Here is a 22,612-nt window from a genome sequence, read left to right as displayed (position 1 = left end):
GTCAACTCCCTGACCAAGGTGCTTCGCCCCCGATTGCTCACTTTGGCCGGTTGGCCAGCTCTAGGAAGAGTCTTGGTGGTTCCAAACATCTTCCATTTAAGAATTGGGGACCTTGCAGAAATGTTTTGGTACCCTTCGCCAGATTTGTGCCTCGACACAATCCTGTCTCAGAGCTCTACGGACAATTCCTTCGACCTCATGGATTGGTTTTTTCTCTGACATGCACTGTCAACTGTGGGACCTCAAATAGACATGTCTGTGGCTTTTGAAATCATATCCAATCAATTGAATTTCCCACAGATGGACTCCAATCAATTTGTAGAAACATCTCAAGAATGATAAATGGAGACAGGATGCACCTGAGCTAAATTTCAAGTCTCATAGCAAAGGGTCTGAATACTTATGTAATTTTTAATACATTTGCAAACATTTCTAAAAACCTGTATTCACTTTGTCATTATGAAGTAATGTGAGTAAGATTGCTGTGGATATTTTATTATTTCATCCATTTTAGAATAAAGCTGTAACGTAACAAAATTTGGCAAAGTCAAGGGGTCTGAATAATTTCTGAAGGCACTGTATGTGTGCGTGTATATGAATGGGTATGTGAGAGAGGGTGAATATGAATATTTGTAGGAGGGCGGGAGAGAATGGGTATGTTAATGCATAGGGTATAGGCTGTATGTGAATGGATGAGTATATTGACGTATGGATGGCTCAATAATCCATGCTTTCTGGGAATTCTATAATGTCCGCAAATTATGGGCGGAGCTAGAAAGTTGGCTGCCCGAAGTATTACAATGTAAACTTAATTTTAATCCATCTGTATATTTCAAGAAATGGCATATGGGGGTGTAGTGATATACCCAATAGGCTGAACGATTCTCTTCTCATCACACATCTTGAAAAAATGTATACCATAAAACGTGGAAATCAATCAATCCGCCATCATTAACACAAATTGATACAATTTCAGGCCAAGTGGCAAACAATAATGCAGGCACTCGAGATGGGGGTGTGAGCATGCGGGTCTGGGCAGATGAGATGTATTCATTGTTTGTGTGCATCTGTAAATTGTTGTTCGTTTGTATAAGATTGTATATGGTGTGAAAAAAAGGATTGGTGTAAGGGTGTATGAGAGGGAGGGTGGGAAAGATGGGAGGTTGGGACAAGCTTGGTTTGGGTGGGCAGGGATGTTCGAGGCCCTCATGACATGTATGCTAAAATGTTTTGTCTGGTTCTTCAATGATAGATTGGAACAGACAAAGGTAATGTTGTTTCTTTACAAGGCCAACAAAATCCAACTTATTACATGGAATGTGCACGGGTTCCATGATGGGGGAAAAAAGCACAAGGTACTTGAACATTTAAAGAGATTGTCAGCGGATATGGTTTTCCTGCAAGAGTTACACTTAAAACAATTTTAAATGTTATATTTAAAGAGGAGCTGGAGAGGCCTATACTGGAGAGGCCTATACTGCCACCCACTGTAGTAACAGCATAGATTTGCCGCATCCTGATAAATAAGAATACACTCTTCTCCCATATATCCCAGCACACTGACCAAGAAGGTCGTTTTCTAATGTTGAATTATATATTACATGGAGAAAAATACACATTGATATCATTGTATATCCCCCCAGTGGCAAATCTGGTGTTTTTACATAGAATTCAAGCAATAATAGAAGATGATTTTGAAAGAGAAGGATACAAATGCTTTAATTAGAAACAACAACGCTATTAATAACAATTTAAAAAACTTATATTAAAATCTATTTAAATCAGAATTAAACATTTGGACTGATGCTACAGTTTTCTTAAACTTAATAACCCTTAAGCAAATATAAGCAGACAAAAAATGATCACAAAAAAATTTATCACCCCAAAATAAATATTAGACACTGTTAAAGCATTTGTGTGGAGAAAGGCACCAGGTATGGATGGCTTTCCCAAAATAATTTTATTGACATTCTGAGACAAGAAGCACACCTATTTACTCAAATAACAACAAACATGTCAATCAATTCAGTGCTTCAGAGTTCCATGTATCAAACAGTTACTTCAGTTTTAAAACCAGGAAAATATGGAGAGTCCCCTGCAGAATACCCCTGCATAAATGTAATAAATTGTGATAATAAAATAACAAAACTAATAAGCAACAGAATGGCAAAAGTCTTACCAGACTTGATACATATTAATCAAACAGGGTTTATTAAAAATAGACACAAACAAATACAAGAACATGTTTCAGTATAATACAATATGCTAAAAAACAAGATGTAGATTTATCAATAATGGCTGTTGATGCTGAAAGAGCAAGCTTTTGACCATCTTGAATGGCCTTTTCTATTCAAAACTTTGTAAGCCTTCAACTTTCCAGCTGAAATTTTGCATTTCATAAAAATATAGAAATATCCTAATGAAAAAATATACACAAATAATCCATTATCTGATGAAATTGCTTTGGAAAGGGGCACAAGTCAGGGATGTCCTCTCTCTCCCCTCCTGTTTGCATTGGCATTTGAACCACTTGCAGAAATCATTTGACAGGATCCAAACTTAACAGGTATGGGTGTTGATAAACATGAATATCTACAGACGATATACTGATATACCTGACTAATATTGAAAACTCAATGCCCCCTTTTTAAAAAATATTTTCTGAATATTATAAAACCTAAGGATATAAAAGTGAAAAAATAAATGAAATGGCAATAGGAAATTACCCCACTGAAGACGTTTTTTAAATAAAGTATACTCGGTCATAACAGATCTTATATGGGCAAATAAAATGCATATAATTAAATTATATGTTTTACATCTCCCTAAGTCTGAGGGTTGTTTAACCCTTCAGACATGGAATTGCTTTTACTTGCGACATACTGTTAAATGCACTAAAGAGGAACAATGGGTACATTTTGAAGATGCCCATGCACATCCCCAGAATCTTTGCACATGTCTGTTTTCAAAAGATAAAGCGAAGAACATGAACAACTTCTTAGTTAAGAACACCATGACAATATAACCAATATCACACCCTAAAAACACAACCCTATGGAACAATCCTTAGATCTCTTTTCAAAATGAACCGATAAATTGGTCCACATGGAAAACTAAAGGCATAGAAACCATAAATTACTTTGTAATAGGAAATACAATTATTTCCATGACAATTAAAAAGCCATTTGAACTGACCAATGTAGACATTTTCAAATAGACGCAACTTACATTTTCTATCTGAAATCTTTAGGACATAGCAATATTGAGGGAATGCTATTCGAGTCAGAAAATGATGTTCATATGATCGGTAAGATATACAAAACCTTGCAGAGAGCCTATCCAACTGACAATCTCTTAGAAAACAATATAAACTATTGGAACCAAGACTTAAAAATAACTGATATAGGCCCAAGATGGAGGGAGTGTTGGTACATAACTGACTAAAATACAGTTAACGTAAATGTATGCTAAACTAATGTATAGAATGTATTATACAAGTGACAAAATTCACAAATTCTACAGCACAATGGCAGAGTCATGTCTTAAGTGTAAAATGAACAGTGACTCAATAATTCATGCCTTCTGGGAGTGCTATAAAGTCAAAGTTATGGGCACAGTTAGAAAGTTGTCTGTTAGAAGTTTTACAATGTAAATGTACTTTTAATCTGTCTAATTTGTTTTAACATATATCTGTCTATTTGCATATTTGAAGACATGGCATATGAGGGTGCAGTGAGATACTCAATGGGTTGGACCATACTTTTCTCATGAATCATTTTGGAAAACCTTTTGTCGTAGCTGGAAATCAAATGATCCTCCATATTTAAGACATTGAATGGATCAAATGCATTATTATTTAAATATTGAAAATGTGTGGGCGACAGAAAAACTGAATAGTGCAATTTGAGGTATGGCATAGTTTTACAAGCACTGGAGATGGATGTGGTGGTAACATGTGATGTCATTGATATTTGTGTTCATCTGTCTGTTGTATTTTGTCTGTATATATTTATTGTTTTAAATTCTATAAAGTTTTTTGTTTTTTTGCCCAACCGGGTGTTTCTCTTGAGATAAATCAAATCATTCACAAGAGAAATCAAGTCGAGAACTATATGGGGTGCTGGGCTGAAGGGAGTTAGGCAAATATTCAACCTAGTTCAGCTCAGAAACATCTTAATTAACTACAATGAGCATAATCCATTAAGCCTGATTTTCCATCCCAGACAGAGAAGGAAACTTTCATGCCTGCTATGCTAGTTTTGATACAGACAGATGCATATACCACATGAGAGAGGAATATACACAACACAACAAAGAGAGGATGGAGACAGTTCATTAAAGTATGCTACTTTAAATAACTATTACAATTATTTCGTCAGACAGCTCTGCGACATATAGGATGACTAACAGTACAGTATAGTGAGCATATATATATATATATATATATATACACACATTTGTCTGGCTGGTTGCCACTGCCTGAGCAGAGAGGAGATGATGACTTTAAAGAATGAAATTATTTAATATTGATGTCCACCCAATGTGGACTTGACAGAGAATCACTTTAATGTCATTATTTCATAATGCATTTAATGTAAACATTTAAAAATTAAAAATCTCAAAATCGAAAACCAAGATGGTTTTGGCAAATGTGCTCTAGCCAACAGCTTGCAGATACAGTGCTAGAATATGTTCATTTGTCAAAGGCAGCCAAGCATCGATCATTATGTCAACAGAATAAGACCCTCAATATTTATTGAAAGGAGCATCAAGCTCATCATAAACAGCAAGTAGCAGCAGTGTAAAAACAAAGGAGGGGGGGGGGTGTCAATGTAAATAGTAGAAGTTGTTAAGGAGCCTTTTGGACCAAGCCTTGGCGCGCCGTTACGGCTTGCCGTGTGGTAATAGAAAGAACAGTCTATGACTTGGGTGACTGGAGTCTTCGACAATTTTTGGGGACTTCTTCTTACACCGCCTATTACATAGTTCCTGAATGGCAGGAAGCTTGGCCCCAGTGATGTACTGGGCCGTATGCACTACCCCCTGTAGCGCCTTGCGGTCGGATGCATATCAGGAGGTGATGCAAGCGGTCAGGATGCTCTCTATGGTGCAGCTGTAGAACTTTTTGAGGATCTGGGGACCCATGCCAAATCTTTTCAGTCTCCTGAGGGAGAAAATATGTTGTCATACCCTCTTCATGACTGTTACACTTATAAAGTTTAGAAATGTTTGTGAAGGTTTGGTATGGTGTGGCTATTATTGAGCTTTAGCTACTGCAGGCCTTTGATAAGAAGGCAGTGCACCAACTGACTCCGATAGTTGAACTTGAGGTGAGGAAGTCAGTTTCAGGCCTATCAGAGTTAACGAATGATCCTCCTTCTGTACGTCTATATCTGTATAGCCCACACGGTAGCCATCTGCATGTCGGTGTCATAGCATACCACCGGCATATCTCTATTTCTCTCTCTGGGGTTAGACATAAGCTTCTCTTCCTTTTATATAGGCTATATATACACTACATGGTATGTGGGCACATTCTCATCGAACGTCTCATTCCAAAAGTATAGGCATTAATATGGAGTTGGTCACACCTTTGCTGCTATAACAGCCGACACTCTTCTGTGAAGGCTTTCCACTAGATGTTGGAACATTGCTGTGGGGACTTGCTTCCATTCAGCCAATTCATCCATTCATTCCAATTCATCCCAAAGGTGTTTGATGGGGTTAAGGTCAGGGCTCTGTGCAGGTCAGTCAAGTTCTTCCACACCGATCTTGACAAACCATTTTTGTATGGACTTTACTTTGTGCGCAGGGGCATTGAAATGCTGAAACAGGAAAGGACCTTCCCCAAACTGTTGCCGCAAACTTGGAAGCACAGAATCGTCTAGAATGTCATTGTATGCTTTAGCATTAAGATTTCGCTTCACTGGAACTAAGGGGCCTAGCCCGAACCATGAAAAACTGCCCCAGAATGTTATTCCTCCTCCACCAAACTTTGCAGTTGGCACTATGCATTGGGGGAGGTAGCGTTCTCCTGCTCCAGGGTCCAATGGCGGCGAGCTTTACACCACTCCGGCCAAAGCTTGGCATTGCGCATGGTGATCTTATGCTGGTGTGTGGCTGCCCGGCCATGGAAATCCATTTCATGAAGCTCCCGACGAACAGTTCTTATGCTGCTGTTGCTTCAAGAGGCAATTTGGAACACAGTAGTGAGTGTTGCAACCCGAGGACAGACGATTCTTACGTGCTTCAGCACTCTGCGGTCCTGTTCTGTGAGCTTGTGTGACCTACCAACTCGTGGCTGAGCCGTTGTTGCCGGGGCACCGGGGCAGCTCTAGCAGGGCAGAAATTTGACGAACTGACTTTTTGGAAAGGTGGCATCCTATGACGGTGCCACGTTGAAAGTCATTGAGCTCTTCAGTACTGGTCATTCCACTGCCAATGTATTCCCAAACCTGCATCCTTTTTTTTGCAATAAGGTACTGAAGTAAAACTGCAAGAAAATTGGTGAAGTAATTAACTTTATGTCCTGAATACAAAGCGTTGTGGTTTTGGAAAATCCAACATAACACATGACTTAGTATCATATTCATCTTCATATTTTCAAACATGTTGTTGGCTGCATCATGTTATGAGTATGCTATTCATTGGCAATGACTAGGGAATTTTTTATGATTCAAATAAATGGAATAGAGCTAAGCACAGTCAAAATCCTGGAGGAAAACCTGGTTCAGTCTGCTTTCCAACAGACACTGCGAGACAAAATCACCTTTCAACAGGACAATAATCTATAACACAAGGCCAAATATACATATAGTTGCTTACAAATGTGACATTGGATATTCCAGAGTTGCTGAGTTACAGTTCTGACTTAATTCGGCTTGAAAATCTATGGCAAGACTTGAAAATTGCTGTCTAGCGATGATCAACAACCAACTTGAAAGAGCTTGAAGAATTAAAAAAATAATACTGTGCAAATATTGTACAATCCGGGTGTGCAAAGCTCTAAGAGACTTAACCAGAAAGACTCACAACTGTAATCGCTGCCAAAGGTGATTCTGACATGACATAACACTCAGGGGTGTGGATTCCTATGTAAATGAGATATTTCTGTATTTAATATTCAATACATATGCAAAAACAAGTTTTCACTATGGGGTATGTGTGTAGATGGGTGAAAAACACTGAATCAATTTTGAATTCAGGCTGAAACAACAAAATGTGGAATAAGTCAATGGGGTATTAATACTTTCTGAAGGCTCTGTATGTGTGCTGTGCATGTATGTACTGTAATAGAATATAGGCTATGTATGTGAAATGTGTATGTAGGCTATGTGTATGTATTTGTATGTATTTATCTTTCTGGATTTTCTTGGCATTTCACTGTCTATCTCGGGACAAGCACTGATAATTAGCGCAAGCTAATGTGTTATGGTGCAATGCATTTTACTGTTGTAAATGTATCATTGTTATTGCAGCTCTCCCTACCCAAATGATATGATCATAATATAATTCATTATATGCAATTGTACTTCTAATCCTATTTGATATTTTTTTTAAACTACAGTACACAGTTGAGCTGCATAGACCACACACTCCAAATGCATATGAACTTATGAAATCCAACATTCTGCTGGCAGCAACTTCCCGAAAGTCTCTGCCTCCACCTGCTGATGGATAAGCAGAAGTACGGAGCGAAGGACCCCTATGTGCACTCTCGCTCTCTAGCTTTCGCTCTCTCCTCGATGAATGAAATCCACCATCGCCACACCTCCAAGCAAGGACTGTCTCGAGCGCTGCCACTTGTCTCAACCACAGGTATGCGCCTCTCACTCAACTCTGCGAAGACATTAGTCAACAAATGCCGATACTTGGTGCTTTTATTTTAAAAAATCCCATGTGAATGAATGGAACATATTTTCAAACAAGATATCGCTCATGAGTATTTGCTGAACATAGCTGAGAAGTTCACATTTGAGAATAACTGATTTAAAGCCTGACCATGGCGACAATTGGAGATTTCGACCCGCTCAACTCAACGGTACCTGCGACCAAGATTGAAGTTACCGTCTCGTGCAGGTAAGATACTCATAACGTATCCAATAGTGTCATTATTGAAAGAAAATGTTATATATAAACTGTTGATAATGTTGTATAATGATAGATTATCACCTGGAATGAGTGCTGTAGCCTACATCTTAATTTGTATGGAGCCATTTGCGTTTCAATATATGTGCGCATAATTTGTGTAGGTTACCTCAACAAGACTATCTTCAAACATATGTAGGCTAACAGTCGTGATTTCAAACCATATTGGTTTAATAAGTGTATTTACATCTCTGTGCAAAACTCTGACTTTTGTAAGGAATTTGCATTAACAGTGGGTGAAGAGCTACGTGGGGGTGCAGCAGCATAACGGTATTTATTCTGAGTGATTTTAAGAGCCCCAACGCACGCAACTCACACAGATCACATGGATAGGCTATAGATATTAATACGCCGCTGTCCACTACATACAGTACACCGCGCAAGAGCACGGTTGGACAGGTTCTTCCTACTGGGCACAGACATAATGTCAACGCCTTGTTTTGTTTTACATTTGGTTGAGTAATTTTCAACTAATGTGAAGTCAACGTGAAATAAAAAAAAAACATTTCACCATGTCGTTGGATTTAGGTTCAAAGTTGGGTGGGAAAAAAACATGAAATTCCCTTATTTTGATCACTTTTTGCAAATCCAAACAATTTTCCACATTGATTCAACGTCATCACATTTAATTTTTGTTGTTGAAATTACATGGAAACAACGTTGAATCAACCAGATTTTGCTCAGTGGGTTATGACATTAATTCAAATGAGCTAGAGAGGGTGTGTGAGAGGTAGGTGTGGGTGCTTACATTTATTCAGGTGTGCCGTGCGCACTTCTCTATCACTTATTTTCGCAGTGAGAAGAATTGCTTAGGTAGGATACCACTGGAATCAAGATTCTGTTGATTCTTAGTGTATGACCGGGCAAATACAAGTATAGACTCTACACAGTCTACTTGTCGTATATAGCCTATTGAGCACTTAGTGCTCCTTGGTGCTTATTTAGTGGACTCTTTCACCACTCTTGTCTACTTGAAAAATGCAAGTATGCGGCATATAAAATAGGCCAAATTTAAAAAATTTAAAAAATAAAAATGCTGGGTCAATAATGACCCAACTTGGGTAATTTCTGTAACCCAGCACTGGGTTATTTTGACCCAGCATGGTTGGGTTACTTGATTTTCCCCAAAATGTGGTTAGTTTGACCCAGCAGTGGGTTGCTTTTTCTCTTTTGCTGGGCAATTGTTATCCATGTATTTTTGACCCAGCAGTGAGTTATTACTTACTTTATTGCTGGGTTATTTTTTTCTACCTTCTCTCTATTACAAAATCCATTCATTTTCTAAAGGTACAAATACTTCTAACAATAACAACCAATGTTACAACGTCACTACACAGTCTATTAAATTCTTAAAATGAAATATGGCCAATCATGATAAATTGTAGATAAAATACTAAATGTTTATTTTCAGATATTAATTTCAGCTACAAAATGAAGTCATGCAAAAGATAAACAAATAAGGAACACACAATTAAAAACAACTTTAGAAGCACAATCCATCATTTGAAAATCACAGCAGCCCTACCAATTAAAGCCGAGGAAAGGGGCTGAAGAAAAGTAAACACTTTACCCTCCGCCAACCCCTACCAGGTATCAATTTTCAATAGGAATTTATGTAAAACAACAACGAAACAAAGTCTTCTGCTCCAGTGTCTGGCCTTTCTGCCCTTACAGTAACGAGAGTATTTGTAATTAGTTACTTCCCACCTCTGATTTAAACTATTCCGTATGAAATAATATTCAATATTCCAAATGTATTCTCATTAATGCTTGGGCGGGCAGTCATCTTTCCAACTCGTTACACTGGGGTTGGGAAAAACACTCTCAGGATCATGTCGTCTTTAGTATCTGGGGGACAAAGACATAACAAGCTTTTAGGGGACAGCCAAAATGGATAAACGTGGATGAACATTTGAGACACTACTTTAATTTCAATATGTAGCTGCCTGCACTCTACACTGGGGGTGGGAGAAACACTCAAGGACCATGTCGTCTTTAGTATCTGGGGACAAAGACATAACAAGCTTTTAGGGGACAGCCAAAATGGATAAACGTGGATGAACATTTCAGAAACAACTTTCATTTTAATATGTAGCTATCTGCATTCGGTACGCTTGGGGTGGGAGAAGCACTCTCAGGGCCATTCAGCCTCTAGTATCTGAGCAGTGGGGAGACATAACATGAACACAGTTTAAGTAGTGTCAAAATGGATAGCTTCAATTTGAGACAATCATTTCATTTCAATATAACGTTAAAGTAACTGTCTGTATCCAGACTGAGACTAGCTAACGTAAACTCAGGTAAACTCGTACATCGCCTTGGTCCGTACAATTGCCCCTATTTTAGTGCCCCAAAAACGTAATACTTCCAGATCAACTGTAATGTCAATACCATTGTAAAGCACAATTTCTCCCCTTTCCAACAGAATCAATTACATGACCTAAACACTGCCCGTTTCTGCATTCAAAGCAAGTAATGAGCCCCGTCTTTTTTTAAATGGCGGGTGGGGAAGCGAAACTAAGGAGAGATGTCGTGTGGGAAAATGGCTTTTTTTCACTCGATCTGTCCAACTTATCACCTTATCGCCTCTAAAATGTAAATAAAACACTATAAAGAGTTTATATAATGTGTTATTACATACCTATTTGAAGGTTAGTGTCAAATTTGAATCGGGTTTTTAGGGAGGTGCTAAAGTGATCTTAGAAGTAAACAGCGGCTTTGAGAATGATGATCGCATGCAATGATGACGCAAAAAATTACTAGGTACCCCCCTTACCCCCGTCACTGTCAATTTCTTGTTTTTAAAGGATGAGAGAAGTGCTACACCTGGTGGAGAGAGACTGTAAGACAGAAATAGTTGCTTTATTCGTGCTGTACGTTACGACATGACACGGCACGATGTAACGGAGGGTCCGTTTTTTAAAACTTTTCTCCAATACTATAGAGCCATTACCATGTCGATCAACGCTTGAATAGAAACCTAGTTCACACCCCCGATTTTGAAGTCAACACAGTCGCTACAGTCCCATTAGTTTTCTTTGTAGCATTGTTTGAATGTTGTGGTTGCGCACATTTGTACGGAATGGGGTGAGTTTACGTTAGCCAGCTAACTCAGAAACAAACATAGAATAAATGTACCACCATAAAAACATCAGTTATAAGCTTGCCAACTAGCAACAACCATGTTAAATGTACTCGGAGACAGGGAATATTCATAAAATCTTTAGCTAGCTAGCTATCTAGCCAGCTAAGTTAGCAAATGCTAGCTAAATCTCAAGCTAGTGTGCATGCGGTTATTTGCTAGCTAGCTAGCTTGCTAGATAAGATTAGCTAAAATTGTCAATGACTGAGATAATTACATATCATGATAACTAGGTCTATTTAACCTGAATGGATAATTAGTAATGTAGGCTAGCTAGCTTTTTACTCACCGCCTTGCCCATTTGTCCATCAAAAAGTAATTATATTCAGCACAGGCTGCACTGTCTGGTAGACTTGTTGCACAGCTGCAACGATCCTCATTCACGAGCTTGATGGATCACTTTGATCTTCTGGATTTGGCGGGAGAATTAACCCACCCACTCAGCCAAATCTCAATAACCCAGCATTAACAACCCAACCTTTTTAAAGAAAACAACCCAACGGTCATCCAATCAACCCATCATTTTTTTGTGTAGACGTGAAAATAAATAAATAATGTTGCTTTCATTATTTATATCTATATTTTTCCCTTTAGATGTTGGTTGAATCACAATTCCCTTGATAAACTAGGCTAAACATACATTTGAATACAATCCCCTTGATAAAAGTAGAGTATAACATGCAGCTCATGACATCTGTTCAGCGACAGTTGAAAACAGTTTTAAAAAGTGTAGATCAGCTACAGATATTAGTTGAAAGAAATAGCGTACAAAGGCCATTTTCTTTGAACAAGCATGTTTGGGTGGCAAATGTAAAGAAGTTGGCGAGTTTAGCATTTTCAGCCTACCTTGTACCAGTGAACAGACAGGGCTGGTCTAGAGGGGGTGGGGGGTGATGAGGGGGGTTTGTCTTCATTCCCTGACACTGACAGAATGGGGTTGGGTGAATTCCCCCATGAAACACTCACTCCATGGCAACTGGGCATCAGAGTGTACATGAGAGTGTAGAAACCCACAGGGTTGCTGCTCTGTCTTGACAGCAAAACACATTAATAATCAAAACAAAAACGCAAGTCCATATCAAAATCAAATCAAATCAAATCAAATTTTATTTGTCACATACACATGGTTAGCAGATGTTAATGCGAGTGTAGCGAAATGCTTGTGCTTCTAGTTCCGACAATGCAGTAATAATCCAACAAGTAATCTAACTAACAATTCCAAAAAAAAAAAAAAACTACTGTCTTATACACAGTGTAAGGGGATAAAGAATATGTACATAAAGATATATGAATGAGTGATGGTACAGAGCAGCTTAGGTAAGATACAGTAGATGGTATTGAGTACAGTATATACATATGAGATGAGTATGTAAACAAAGTGGCATAGTTAAAGTGGCTAGTGATACATGTATTACATAAGGATGCAGTAGATGATATAGAGTACAGTATATACGTATACATATGAGATGAATAATGTAGGGTATGTAAACATTATATTAGGTAGCATTGTTTAAAGTGGCTAGTGATATATTTTACATCATTTCCCATCAATTCCCATTATTAATATAAGGTTATAGCAGCACACTAAGATCTATTGGTGAGCCAATCAAGACAGCCCTAGCCTATCAACAGAGCGTGACAGATAACAAACAAGGATTGGGTATTATGTCAAATGTAAAGTAGACTTATTATTAGGTAACCTTTAGAAAACCTTATCTGTGCTTATTTATATGTTCTAACTTTGTACTTGTAAATTATGTCACACACAACAAAATAAATCACAATTATACAACAAGCCTACATTTCTCAGTTTTGATCCCATTGAGCCTACATGGAGAGAGATTATTTTCTCTTTTTAGTTCAGTTACTCTTGTTATCCTACAGCAGGACGGCTTGTGTTCTACCTTCATCAAAAGCAGGTGTCTGTCAGCCTACCAGATGTTGAATGATGTCTATCCACCTCGGAGTCTGAACTCGGTCTGATCTGAGAACACATTGCAACATAAAATAGGACTGGCTCTTCCACCAATTTCTTTCATCACTCTAGTTTGAAAGATAGATGTCAGCTTGATGACCCTCAAAAGCCGACTAAACATTTGATTCTTGAAAGATGCGTAGCATTTAGATTTTTTTGATTATGACAGCTTCGACATCAAAGGTAGGCAAACATTTAACATTAAAATGCCAACATTTTGCTCTGATTTATGCCTTAAAGGGGCAATCCGGGATTTGAAAAACAACAAAGTGTTCACCTCGCCTCTAGTTTTTGTAAACACCTGAGGGATGGGTTAGGAAAAATGTAAGCACTCTTAAATGTATAAACAGAGCTATGGATGCAAGAAAATCTAAATTATAGATTTAACTATGTTTTGAAGCTAAACGGTGTTTGTTTTCAATCACATTGTTTACAAACAATGCAGTAAAACAACCTTATATTACGGATTCTGATGGGGTACGATTGTTGAACTCAGCTCATGAGGCATTTATAAATTATATTCTCCAAGAATCAATGGCTATATATATTATTGATTTATAGACATTATATATTATATATAATTGATTTAAAAGTCAACAAATGCTAAAAATGTATCCAAATGTTGACCCAAAGTGTTTGAGATCCCAGCGACTGTGGGACACATGTTTTGGTCATGCCAATCTTTGAGGGGCTTCTGGGACCCCATTTTTTTAGGCATTCTCACATATGTGTAATACAATTGTTAGCTCCAACCGGTTCACTGCCATTTTTGGGGTACTTCCCCTAGACCAGAATTCTACCACGCGTTGATGTCATCTCTGCCTCTGGAGAAGGTTAGGTACAATCCGCATGGGTACCGACAAAAGATTGACTTAACCTGGTCTCCATTAATTCAATGCGTGGAGAGCCTGTCTTTTACTTGGTGTAACTTGCGTAGCGTATTTTGGTAAGCAGTCATGTCTGTTCTAGTGGCCATATATTGTGCTGATAAGATTAAACTATAATTATGATACTGATTATTATATTTTATTGAACTTTTCCCATTGTTTTTGTTTTTGTTTCTGTTACTGTTTGTTTCTGTCCTATTTTAATTTAATTGACTTTTCTATGACATACTTGTATGATGCCTTGGTGGGTGAATGGGAGGGAGGGATTGGAGGGAGGGAGGGATGGATGGGGGAATAAGGGTTGGGTTGTACTGTTCTCATATCTGAAGATAATAAAGTACAATAATGGTTGTACCAATCCCAGATTGCCCCTTTAAACATCCTGGCCTCTGTACTCTGCTGTCTTGGATAAGCTTGCTGTCCTCGGTTGAAGCTACTGATAAGCGTTCTATAGAGTTCATGCTTATGTTCCCTCCATTTCTCTCTCTCCCTCTCCATCCTCGAGGCAATCCCTATTCCCCCAAACTCTCCCTTTCTCTCTTTCCGAGCTTCCCTCTGCGTCTTCTTACTCTCTCTGTCTCCTTCTTTCTATTCCCCTTCTCTCTTTTCTTCAAGGTTTTCCTTCAGTAGTATCGCTTCGAGCCATTGCAGGGAGGGAACCAAATGAATTTAAATGGATTACTCTACCCATTCAGACTAAGACGCATGACACACATTGTTAGAGAGAGTAGGAGAGGGAAAGATAGCGTGGAAAGAGCAGGGATACGGATACCAGAGAGACCCTGTGTGTGTGTGTGTGTGTCTTTGATTAAAAATAAGAGTAAACGAGAGAGAAAGTGTGTGTGTGTGTGTGTATGAGCACACACGTGTGTGTTTATGTGTGTGCTTGAGTGTGTGTCTGTGTATGTGCGCGAGAGCTCTCTGTCTCTCGCAGGTTTCTTATATAAGAGCTGAGGCTCCTGCCACCCAAACGGAGCTCCAGTGAGATCCTATTAGACAAGCAGAGCGTGGCAGACACTGCAGGAGTTTACCTTGATTACCGCCAGGAGAGGATTGTTTCAATGAGTGGCCCGTAAAATACATTTCCCCCCTATCTCGCCAGTAAAGCACCTATTAAACTCAAATGTCCCACTACTTTAGCTGCAACTGTTGGTTTGGTACGATGCCAATTAGGGACTTGATATAATAACAGAAGGAATAGAGTTCCAATCATTTCTCATATTTCCCATACATATCCAATTTAATGATTTGCTAGAGCTAGAGTAAAGCCTTTTTTTGTTATGGCTTTTTTTATTCAATAATTATTTTTCATTTTCATTATCATTACTGTTTATTATTACAGTCATTCTATTAAGCCCTAGAAGATGCATTCTTTAATCAGTTCACTTGTTGTTATGGACTAACCTCAATTGTGACCGACCTGCTTGATTCGGTCTTATGTAGCAAAATTTGACATTGTGTTCTTTACATTGGATAAAAGTAGATACTCAGAGCTAGAAAATTGTATATCATAAACTACAGTTGAGGAACAATGGGAAAGTAATTTTGCTTTGAAAGTTGCTAAACTTTGAGTGCTAAACTCACTTTTGAGAAAATGGCCCTTGAAAGTTTTGGTAAACCTAATGGAGAGCTCTTCTTTGTCTACACCCATTCAGCATCGTTCACACCCTTTTAAGCTTTAGCCCCACCGATCTCTTTAAGGATTCACATGTGAGACTATGTAATAAACAACCAAAGATTTAAAGATTAATGGCTGGTTTATATTACGAGTGTGTTCGTAAATTTAATCTGGAGTGCCAGAGCGTGCTCTAGGCGTTCGTAAACTCAGAGCGTTGTCAGATTGGTCGTTCATAAATTCAGAGCGTTTCGCTCTAGGGGCGCACACTGGACGCTCTGGCTGAAAAGTAGGGCTGATTCAAGTGTTCTAACCTAGCAACAGCAGTCAAGCACCCAAGCTAACTGGCTAACATTGGCTAGCTTGCTAGCTACTTTCAGAAACAAATGAGAGAACAAGTCACTTTGACCATTTTACTCACCCGAGCAGAGCTGGTTAGTTTGTTTTTATATTATCCAGAGCATTGGTGACTGCAACTGTGCTGCTGGCAGCAATTTAATGATGCTTTTTTTTGCCAACGTTTACTGACACTGGCCATATTCAACAGTTGTTGAGCGTTCGTAAATTCGTCAGTTATTCTGCACTCTGGCACACTCAGACAAGAGTGAACTGAACACAGTAGATAAGCCAGAGTGAATTTACCAGTTACATCTATCGACAGTTGTCATCATCATCAACATTCTATTGAAATAGTCTTTTGTTTAGACATGTAGCTAGCTAAACAATGAACCATAATCCCAACTCTTAACGTTACTACCCTGCATGAATCTACAGGTAGCTAACCAACCATGTTCAATGTTAGCTAGCTAACATTAGGCTATAACTAGCAATGCAAATGGCTCTGAGATACAGATAATATTACTACACAGATCATACACTTAATGTTAGCTAGCTAGCCAGCCAGCTAACAGTACATTTTAACATGAAATGAAAACAACTATCTGACAAAATTCAAAACGTGTAATATCTGAAAATGTAGCTAGCTAGACTCTCTTACCTGTATACATGGATGGACGCTGCTCCCTCTCTGTCATGGATACCATGGTTGCTCTTAGTTTGAAGCTGTAATCCGGAGCCTTCTGTGTGTTCTCTTTTCGACTCCGTCTGCATATTTGCAATCAAACGCCAGAATCTCCTTAGCTATCATACTCTAATTCCACTGATTTCAAAACTCGGTCCTCCAGAAAGAGCAACACTTATGCAGTTCTACCACGTGATTGTTATTAAGGTAATGAAAGTTCATATGTTCCAGAAGGCATTTCTTCTGGAACATATGAACTTTCATTACCTTAATAACAATACTTTAAGTATACTTTAAAATGGCGCTCCGTGAAATAGTGATATATGACTAATTTCTTGAAACGAGTTACAATTTATGTTTATGAAAGCCTCATAAGAATCTCTATATCATTGCATAATGAGGATTCTACTGTGATATTGAAGCTTATTCCAAACCAAATATACTTAACAAAAATATAAATGCAACATACAACAATTTCATTGATTTTACTGTTACAGTTCATATGAGGAAATCAGTCAATTTAAATAAATAAATTAGGCCCTAATCTATGGATTTCACATGACTGGGAATACAGATTTGTATCTGTTGGTCACAGATACCTTAAAAAAATGAGCTTCACAATGGGCCTTAGGAACTCACTGTATTTTTGTGCATTCAAATTGCTATCGATAAAATGTGATTGTGTTCGTTGTCCGTAGCTTATGCCTGTACATACCATAACCCCACCGCCACCATGGGGTACTCTGTTCACAACATTGACATCAGCTTATGGGAGAGAAATTAACATTAAATTCTCTGACAACAGCTCTGGTGGACATTCCTGCAGTCAGCATGCCAATTGCATGCTCCCTCAACTTGAGACATCTGTGACATTGTGTTGTGTGACACACCTGTCAGGTGGATGGATTATCTTGGCAAACGAGAAATGCTCACTAACAGGGATGTAAACAAATGTGTGCACAATAAGTTTTTTGTGCGTATGGAACATTAATGGGATCTTTTATTTCAGTTCATGAAACATTGGACCAACACTTTATTTTGTTGCGTTTATATTTTTGTTCAGTAAATATTCCTCAATGTTGATGTATGAGTCCTGGGTGAATGAATCTTGGAACATACTCCAATCAGTATTCTCTAAACAGTCCTGCAGCATTGAGTCTGCCTCCTCTGTCCATCGCCTCACTATTTGCTGTGTTGGTGACTCCCTCTTTAGTTGCTGCTTGTAGGAGGTGAGTAGGAACAGAGAGACGTGATCGGATTTGCCCGAAGTATCTTTGTACGAGTCACGGATGTTTGTATACAGTGGGGCAAAAAAGTATTTAGTCAGCCACCAATTGTGCAAGTTCTCCCACTTAAAAAGATAAGAGAGGCCTGTAATTTTCATCATATGTACACTTCAACTATGATGGACAAAATGAGAAAATCACATTGTAGGATTTGTAATGAATTTATTTGCAAATTATGGTGGAAAATAAGTATTTGGTCACCTACAAACAAGCAAGAATTCTGGCTCTCACAGACCTGTAACTTCTTCTTTAAGAGGCTCCTCTGTCCTCCACTCATTACCTGTATTAATGGCACCTGTTTGAACTTGTTATCAGTATAAAAGACACCTGCCCACAATCTCAAACAGTCACACTCCAAACTCCACTATGGCCAAGACCAAAGAGCTGTCAAAGGACACCAGAAACAAACTTGTAGACCTGCACTAGGCTGGGAAGACTGCATCTGCAATAGGTAAGCAGCTTGGTTTGAAGAAATCAACTGTGGGAGCAATTATTAGGAAATGGAAGACTCCATGCAAGATCTCACCCAGTTGGGTCAAAATGATCACAAGAACAGTGAGCAAAAATCCCAGAACCACATGGGGGGACCTAGTGAATGACCTGCAGAGAGCTGGGACCAAAGTAACAAAGCCTACCATAAGTAACACACTACGCCGCCAGGGACTCAAATCCTGCAGTGCCAGACATGTCCCTGGAGTGGCCTAGCCAGTCTCCAGATCTCAACCCCATAGAAAATCTTTGGAGGGAGTTGAAAGTCCGTGTTGCCCAGCAACAGCCCCAAAACATCACTGCTCTAGAGGAGATCTGCATGGAGGAATGGGCCAAATACCAGCAACAGTGTGTGAAAACCTTGTGAAGACTTACAGAAAACGTTTGACCTCTGTCATTGCCAACAAAGGGTATATAACAAAGTATTGAGATTTTTGTTAATGACCAAATACTTATTTTCCACCATAATCTGCAAATCCTACAATGTGATTTTCTGGATTTTTTTCCCTAATTTTGTCTGTCATAGTTGAAGTGTACCTTTGATGAAAATTACATGCCTCTCATCTTTTTAAGTGGGAGAACTTGCACAATTGGTGGCTGACTAAATACTTTTTTGCCCCACTGTACATACTAAGGCGTGTACATGTGAGGGACTTGGTATTGAGAAGCGTGGGGGTAGTGGGGGGTAGTGTAGCGACCTTAACCCAACATGTAGTGACCTCATCAAGAGGTTGAAACCCCTTGGTGCAATGGTTAAGGTGTTGGCCTGACAGTCACTGGACCTGGGTTCGAGTCCAGGTCGGGGTTACCCCCTGAATTCGCTAAACTAAATAGGTGGTGAAGCTTTTTCTCAAGAGACAACCATAGCGTGCTCTTAAGGTGACCTCAGTGGTTTAACAGAAGATAACAAGTAGGTCAACATTGAGCTGGCGATGGGGTGGCGGTGTGAGAGAATGTCAATCACAGCAGGGAAGCACTCTGATTGGATGCGTTCTCCTCATGTCCCCATTGGGCCAGGAAGGGATGAGACAGGTAGGAGAGGTAGTCATTCTCACAACAAAATGGTCGATCAAGACCTTAGAGTCCCATTGAGACCAAGGTCTCTTTTGCGAAAGAGTCCTACATCTTACAATTACATAACAATTACACAATCATGTCAGCATAGGAGCATAGCAAATTCACCAAGAGAATACAAAAATGCAAAACACAATCATGAAAATCTACCACATTCTATAGTAAAGACATTCTGAAAGGCAACAATACATCCAACTGTAGGTTATTCTGAAGATTGTTTCATAAATTAGGTGCGAAGAAATTAAAAGCTGTTCTTGCTACCTGTCAGTTACAGACAGAATTTCAAGAATCTGTCAGGACCCATATCCACAAAGAGTCTCAGAGAAGGTGTAGTGATCTAGGATAAGTTTAGCCTTTTAGATCATAATTAATAAGATTATATGGACAGATCCTAGATCAGTCTCCTACTCTGAGATAATTTGTGCATACGGGCCCTGGTCAAAGGAATAGGGAGTTTATCATTAGTGCTTATTGCAAACAGGTTATTTATTTGTCATTATGCTGGCTACAAGACGGGCTACACAGCCTCCTCTTCCTAGTATCCTTCGTAGTATTCTTCCTAGTATCCCGATGGCTAATGTCCAATCGCTGAGAAAATAAACTTTGTGAACTCAGAGTAAGGTTTAATCACAGAGGGACATCACGTGATGCTGTGTCCTTGTTTTTACAAAGGGACATCAGGGGAATCTGTGTCCTTGTTTTTACAGAGATGTGGCTTATGGGTGATACACCTGACTCTGCTATTCAACCAGAAGGGTTTTCCCTTTTCCATATAGATCGAATGGCAGGTTCTGGTAAGAGTAGGGGGAGGGGTATGTTTCCTTATTGACAATTCCTGGTGTACCGAAGTTTAAAACATCTCAAGCTCCTGTTCAGCAGATCTGGAGTTCCTAAATATCACCAACAAGTATCCTGCCCCACAAGAACAAATAACTTGCTGGACCATCTATATACAAGCATCCGTGACTCGTACAAAGCCATCCCCGCCCCCACTTTGGCCAATCTGATCATGTCTTTTTGTTCCTACTCCCTGCCTACAAGCAGCAACTCAAGAGAGAGCCACTAAAACAGACAATTGTGAGGCGCTGGACAGAGGAGGCAGACTCAATGCTGCAGGACTGTTTTGAGAACACTGATTGGAGTATGTTCAAAGATTCATCCACCTAGGACTCATCCATCAACATTGAGGAATATTTACTGAACAAAAATATAAACGCAACAAAATAAAGTATTGGTCCCATGTTTCATGAGCTGAAATGGCGTTATGAATTAGCATCGAATAGCCTCCGTGATATGGAACTTTTCAGGGATGTTAGGAACAAATATACACAGGCAGTAAGTGAAAGCTAAGGCTAGCTTTTTCAAGCATCACTTTGAATCAAATCAAATCAAATCTAATCTAATTTTATTTGTCACATACACATGGTTAGCAGATGTTAATGCGAGTGTAGCGAAATGCTTGTGCTTCTAGTTCCGACAATGCAGTAATAACGAACAAGTAATCTAACTAACAATTCCAAAAAACTACTGTCTTATACACAGTGTAAGGGGATAAAGAATATGTACATAAGGATATATGAATGAGTGATGGTACAGAGCAGCATAGGCAAGATACAGTAGATGATACAGTACAGTATATACATATGAGATATGTAAACCAAGTGGCATAGTTAAAGTGGCTAGTGATACATACATATGCGATGATATAGTACAGTATATAGTATGCATATGAGATGAATAATGTAGGGTAAGTAACATTATATAAGGTAGCATTGTTTAAAGTGGCTAGTGATATATTTACATCATTTCCCATCAATTCCCATTATTAAAGTGGCTGGAGTTGAGTCAGTGTCATTGACAGTGTGTTGGCTGCAGCCACTCAATGTTAGTGGTGGCTGTTTAACAGTCTGATGGCCTTGAGATAGAAGCTGTTTTTCAGTCTCTCGGTCCCAGCTTTGATGCACCTGTACTGACCTCGCCTTCTGGATGACAGCGGGGTGAACAGGCAGTGGCTCGGGTGGTTGATGTCCTTGATGATCTTTATGGCCTTCCTGTAGCATCGAGTGGTGTAGGTGTCCTGGAGGGCAGGTAGTTTGCCCCCGGTGATGCGTTGTGCAGACCTCACTACCCTCTGGAGAGCCTTACGGTTGAGGGCGGTGCAGTTGCCATACCAGGCGGTGAATCAGCCCGCCAGGATGCTCTCGATTGTGCATCTGTAGAAGTTTGTGAGTGCTTTTGGTGACAAGCCGAATTTCTTCAGCCTCCTTAGGTTGAAGAGGCGCTGCTGCGCCTTCTTCACGATGCTGTCTGTGTGAGTGGACCAATTCAGTTTGTCTGTGATGTGTATGCCGAGGAACTTAAAACTTGCTACCCTCTCCACTACTGTTCCATCGATGTGGATGGGGGGGTGTTCCCTCTGCTGTTTCCTGAAGTCCACAATCATCTCCTTAGTTTTGTTGACGTTGAGTGTGAGGTTATTTTCCTGACACCACACTCCGAGGGCCCTCACCTCCTCCCTGTAGGCCGTCTCGTCGTTGTTGGTAATCAAGCCTACCACTGTTGTGTCGTCCACAAACTTGATGATTGAGTTGGAGGCGTGCGTGGCCACGCAGTCGAGGGTGAACAGGGAGTACAGGAGAGGGCTCAGAACGCACCCTTGTGGGGCCCCAGTGTTGAGGATCAGCGGGGAGGAGATGTTGTTGCCTACCCTCACCACCTGGGGGCGGCCCGTCAGGAAGTCCAGTACCCAGTTGCACAGGGCAGGGTCGAGACCCAGGGTCTCGAGCTTGATGACAAGCTTGGAGGGTACTATGGTGTTGAATGCCGAGCTGTAGTCGATGAACAGCATTCTCACATAGGTATTCCTCTCGTCCAGATGGGTTAGGGCAGTGTGCAGTGTGGTTGAGATTGCATCGTCTGTGGACCTATTTGGGCGGTAAGCAAATTGGAGTGGGTCTAGGGTGTCAGGTAGGGTG

At 39.6% G+C, this 22,612-nt stretch overlaps 1 protein-coding gene across 1 annotated transcript in view; it reads left to right on the top strand.

Moving 5' to 3' along the window:
* LOC112267566 (copine-9) overlaps positions 1-22,612 on the top strand; it is a 193,635-nt gene that overhangs the window by 1,923 nt on the left and 169,100 nt on the right. Inside the window, exon 2 of the mRNA XM_042305298.1 lies at positions 7,996-8,079. Coding sequence (XP_042161232.1) covers positions 7,996-8,079 — 84 coding nt within the window. The remainder of the gene's footprint in view (positions 1-7,995; positions 8,080-22,612) is intronic.

Source organism: Oncorhynchus tshawytscha, linkage group LG02, assembly GCF_018296145.1.
Source record: "Oncorhynchus tshawytscha isolate Ot180627B linkage group LG02, Otsh_v2.0, whole genome shotgun sequence".
NCBI classification, from domain to species: domain Eukaryota; kingdom Metazoa; phylum Chordata; class Actinopteri; order Salmoniformes; family Salmonidae; genus Oncorhynchus; species Oncorhynchus tshawytscha.
Note: the sequence above shows the minus strand (reverse complement) of the source record. Positions and strands in the feature narration are given on the sequence as shown.